Here is a 4,196-nt window from a genome sequence, read left to right on the forward strand (position 1 = left end):
ACCATTGCAGTGTCCTAGCTTCTTGTTAATTTAGGATTTAGGAGTATAGCAAGCTTTTATACATTTTGGTAAATAAAGATATCCATATGTTCCAACAAATTCAACCTGAAGCCATAATTCAAAATATACATTTAATCAATCATCATAAGCTGAATGAACCTCACAAAATGAGGAGTATTAGGCACTAGTAAGGCAACATTGGAAAATTATAAAACGTAGTCACAGATCTATTCACAAATCACAACCTACAAATCTTTGCATATTTCCCTAATCAAATGAATATATTTTCAATAAAGTTTGTCCTTCGCTTGCCAACAACAAAAATTACTCATGGACCTTGCAAATGAATGAACAATCAACATATATAAAACATGTCCCCTTATTCACACCTGAAAGAGGGAAAGGTCAACGTAGCCTTTGACTATGCAGCTACAGATAAAAGTTTTGCTACCACTGCTATTTTGTGTGTTTTTTTGTACAATTTGACGTGTTAAATGTCAATACTATAATTCTATAGTTCTGTTGCATTAAGATGTATTTCGATATATCATAAGGCAAGAGGGGGAGCTTGAACCAGCTACTGCTTCTGTAACATCAGCCGTGTTTGCAAACTTTTTCACAAGAATTGATCATTGTGTTAAACTGCCAGACAAGGCTCAACTTATACGGAAAATATACTCCAAAATGTAGCTCAAGACTTCTGTGGGCATGTATAGCAACAGCAAGATAATGAGCTTACTTCTGATCACATCCTGAAAAAAGCAAATCTTCATGTGATTAGATCCCAGATAAGACGGAACTTACTTGTATCTAGAAGATTGAGGTATTACTTACGTGAAAAGCTGAGGGCGGTTACGTGATAATTGAGGCCGCTTTATAGGAGAAAGAACTAGATTCCTGAGAGTCATGGAGGGGTTAGAATTTCCCGATCCAAAGGGAGGATGGCCACCGGGCCTTCTGTTTCCTGCATCAGTTGGGACTGGAGCTCGCCTTGCAGGTGAGCAAGCTGAGACATCAAAGGCTCCTCCAGAGTTGGAACTATTTTGCCTTGCTGGCCAGATATCCTCCCTTGGTCCTGGAGTATCAGGAGTAAAAACCAATCGATCTGCAACATATAAGTCAACTGATTTTTCTTGGGTGACTTAACAAAGAAATGCAAAAACGCTTACTTAATTATGCTAACAAAAAATATTTACACTTTTACTATACACTATAATAATTTATTAGTACACATTTTATCAAAAACCCTCAAATAACAAGATTTAACTCTTTAAAGATTGAAAAAATTAGGTCATCGTAACTGAAAATCTGTACACTATGAAAGACTGATGTATTGTTGAATTTGACTTTGTTTGGTTATTGGCATTGTGCACAGTGATAGTGATTGGTGTATCATTACTTAGAAAAATTACTCCGCTCTCCCACGACACCCAACACAAAAGCTTCTCAAGGAATTTCATTTCAAAGTGGCATTAAATACGGAGGAATTTAACAAAAGCAGCAAGATTAGGCAGCTAAAATCAGAATGCATAATTGCATACAAGGAGATGATATAACCTTTTCTTAATGTATCTTGGTTATCCATCAAGTTGGACGGGTTAGAAAATAGATCAGGCTCAGGTCTGGAATAGAAGTTGTTTGCAGGTTGTATGGCTGAACGTTTGACTGAATCAAACTCGCTCCTCAACTGATCATACATTTCATCAAGTTTTCTCTTCTGTCTGGCATCAGCACAAAATTGAAATGAAGTATTAGAAGCAAGGAAAGGATTTCAAATATATAAAATAATCAGCCATTATAATACATATTGGCCTGACATCAAAAGGCTACCAGACAATATTCACCTAGATTTCTCAGCAAACTTTTCTTGCAGTTCTTGCTTATCTTTGGACAAGTTCTCAATCTCTTGTTCCATCATTTGACACCTCTTGCCCATTTTCTGGTATGCAGTATGCATCTGCTCCATTTTCTCACTGAACTTCTCTTGCAACGCCTCACATTTTTGTCGGCATTGAGTCATTAGCCTGTTCATCTTGCATTGCATTTCTAGTTCCTTTTGCCCAATATAGAACATCACACTTCTGTATGCACTTTTCATCACTGGGCTTGTTTAAGGAAAGACAAAACATATTGCCAAGACAAAGTATAGATAAAATTCATCCATTGACAAGATTGTTTCTGATAACAGCTTATTGACACAGAGCATGTCAATTACTGAGCTCATATTTTATTCCAAACAGAATTATACCTCCATGAAAAAAACTGCAACTAAGACTTATCAGGGAGTTTAAGGATACATATCTGAGGCGAGACTCCTGCCATTGCCATCTGCAATTACAAGGAACAATACAACAAAACAGATATGTTAAAAATTAAACAGAAAACAATCCCCAAAAGTATGTAATTAAAAAATACTGATCAGAACATAGATAAATGTCAAACAAACAGGTTGCTAAACAAAGAAAGTTAAAAAAGCGCCTAACTTACATTAACCCATTCATCATTTGGATTGATATCCACAGGTTTCATATGACTGCAAGGATGGAGAAATGATAAATCATTTAAACATAGCAGTCAGATGTTACAGATAATATCACTTATAGATAAGGGCAACAAGAGTTCATTGCAGCTGTGCTCTGAATTTTCCAGAGAGAACTCAAGCAAATCAAGTTGTCAAAACACTTCAAGTGAGCAAATCATTCCAAAATTGTTACAGAATATTTACTATACGAACCAGAAGTAATAATTCTCTTTCTTAATAAAAAAAAAAAAAAATTAAAAAGTCAATTAATACAACAATACAACATCCAGCAAATCCACAGAATTCACCAAAAGACCTCACCTCTTAGATAACACCTGATCACAGATGGGACACGCTCCATCACTGTTGAGTATCTTGCCTGCATCTGATGTGCCTTATGACATGTTAAGTGAAACTTGTGAAATCTTATGAGTTTCAAAATGAGTATATAGAGGAACAAATTAATCACCAACCATTGTCCTGTTAACAATAGTATGAGGAGATCAACAAATGCATTGGTTTATCCATATCAAGTAGAGAGGTTATTTCCAAATATTTAACAAGAAAACCTAAAGATTTTTAGAGACTCTATTTAAACAGAAACAAGCATCAGGATACACAAAAGGTGGCCACAAGTGGTCGATACAGCTTGACCTTCCAACTCTCTCCAGCACGCATTGCATCTCATTTTAACCTTCAGGTGAGTAATTCAATTGATGGCATTATTAGGATTCTGATTCTGATATCCTGTTTAAAAAAAAAAGCCATAACACTTTATCATAAGCTTCCAAAATGCACTTAGTACAATTTTTACAAAACTTTTCAGCAACGCAGCAGCATGAAAGATGCTCTACTAAGAATTGAAATATATTGCATACAAAGGTAATACTGAAACGGACTATGTGGCACAGCCTGCAGGGCAGACATGAACAAGAGTCTTATCTACTGCGGCCTAGGGTCAGGAGAAGGGAAAAGGATAGGTGGTTGATTAAGAGCTCTAGGGACAAAAGTAATGAAACTCTTGTTTTTCACCAAGGCTGATTGTAGCTTGGCCCTATATCTCACAACTCCAAAAATTCTTGGCAAATAACTTAAATTTCTATCTTTTTTTCCAATCACCTCTAATGTGGACTACACAGATGGACAATACAAATGCCATAATCAATTATGGTTTGCAGTAGAGACAATGAGCACATGTAGCTGTACTTAGTTTCCTAATACTCCCTCGTGAACCAAAAAAATAGTTGAATTAATACTTAAATGTGGTACATTTTAGCCTAATTTAACCATACTAGGTAGTGAATTGTATACCCATACGGAATACCTAACCTTGTATGGCGAATTATCAAACACTTTTGATCTATCACTTTTAGCCACTTCCATGTTTATAATACACAACATGCTCAAAACAAAGGCTTGAAAAATACACACTAATTAATTGGCATGACTGCTATAGTTCTAGGAATAAGGCACAATCAAATATGGAACAAGGCCGAACAACAGAAAAAGAGCCTAAACTACTTTTTTTACTTCATCAACAGCGGAAACAGGAACTACTTGATCAAAAATTGAAGAAACCTATTGTCCAAATTCCAAAAGTAGTACAATTCATTCCAAATCAATTCTATACAAAATTTGAAGGAAAGATTTTGCAACTCAGTTCAGATCAAAACGG

The 4,196-nt window shown here is 35.6% G+C and overlaps 1 protein-coding gene across 4 annotated transcripts; it reads right to left on the bottom strand.

Annotated features, from left to right (window-relative positions):
- Positions 1 to 381: 381 nt before the first annotated feature.
- On the bottom strand, positions 382 to 3,261 carry LOC145606030 (E3 ubiquitin-protein ligase CCNB1IP1 homolog). Of its 4 annotated transcripts, none has more exons than XM_081662093.1 (8): positions 3,140 to 3,261; positions 2,843 to 2,915; positions 2,488 to 2,533; positions 2,298 to 2,328; positions 1,845 to 2,100; positions 1,558 to 1,721; positions 835 to 1,075; positions 382 to 752 (listed from the first exon to the last, which is right to left on the bottom strand). In XM_081662093.1, the coding sequence occupies exons 1-8, from the start codon at positions 3,207 to 3,209 to the stop codon at positions 746 to 748; spliced, it is 888 nt and encodes a 295-aa protein (XP_081518219.1). In that variant the 5' UTR covers positions 3,210 to 3,261; the 3' UTR covers positions 382 to 745. The 4 variants fall into 4 exon arrangements, with proteins under 4 accessions (XP_081518219.1, XP_081518217.1, XP_081518220.1 ...); XM_081662091.1 differs by having other exon boundaries at positions 835 to 1,105; XM_081662094.1 differs by lacking the exon at positions 382 to 752 and having other exon boundaries at positions 831 to 1,075.
- Between the last annotated feature and the right edge of the window lie 935 nt (positions 3,262 to 4,196).

The sequence above is a fragment of the Chenopodium album genome, chromosome 22 (genome assembly GCF_948465745.1).
Source record: "Chenopodium album chromosome 22, dcCheAlbu1.1, whole genome shotgun sequence".
Taxonomy (NCBI): domain Eukaryota; kingdom Viridiplantae; phylum Streptophyta; class Magnoliopsida; order Caryophyllales; family Amaranthaceae; genus Chenopodium; species Chenopodium album.

Coding starts and splice junctions, on each gene's coding strand:
- LOC145606030 (XM_081662091.1), bottom strand. CDS start 3,209: ATGAGATGCAATGCGTGCTGGAGAGAGTTGGAAGGTCAAGCTGTATCG. Junction 2,329..2,487: donor CAAATGATGAATGGGTTAAT/GTAAGTTAGGCG, acceptor TTGTAATTGCAG/ATGGCAATGGCAGGAGTCTC. Junction 1,722..1,844: donor AAGTTTGCTGAGAAATCTAG/GTGAATATTGTC, acceptor TGCTGATGCCAG/ACAGAAGAGAAAACTTGATG.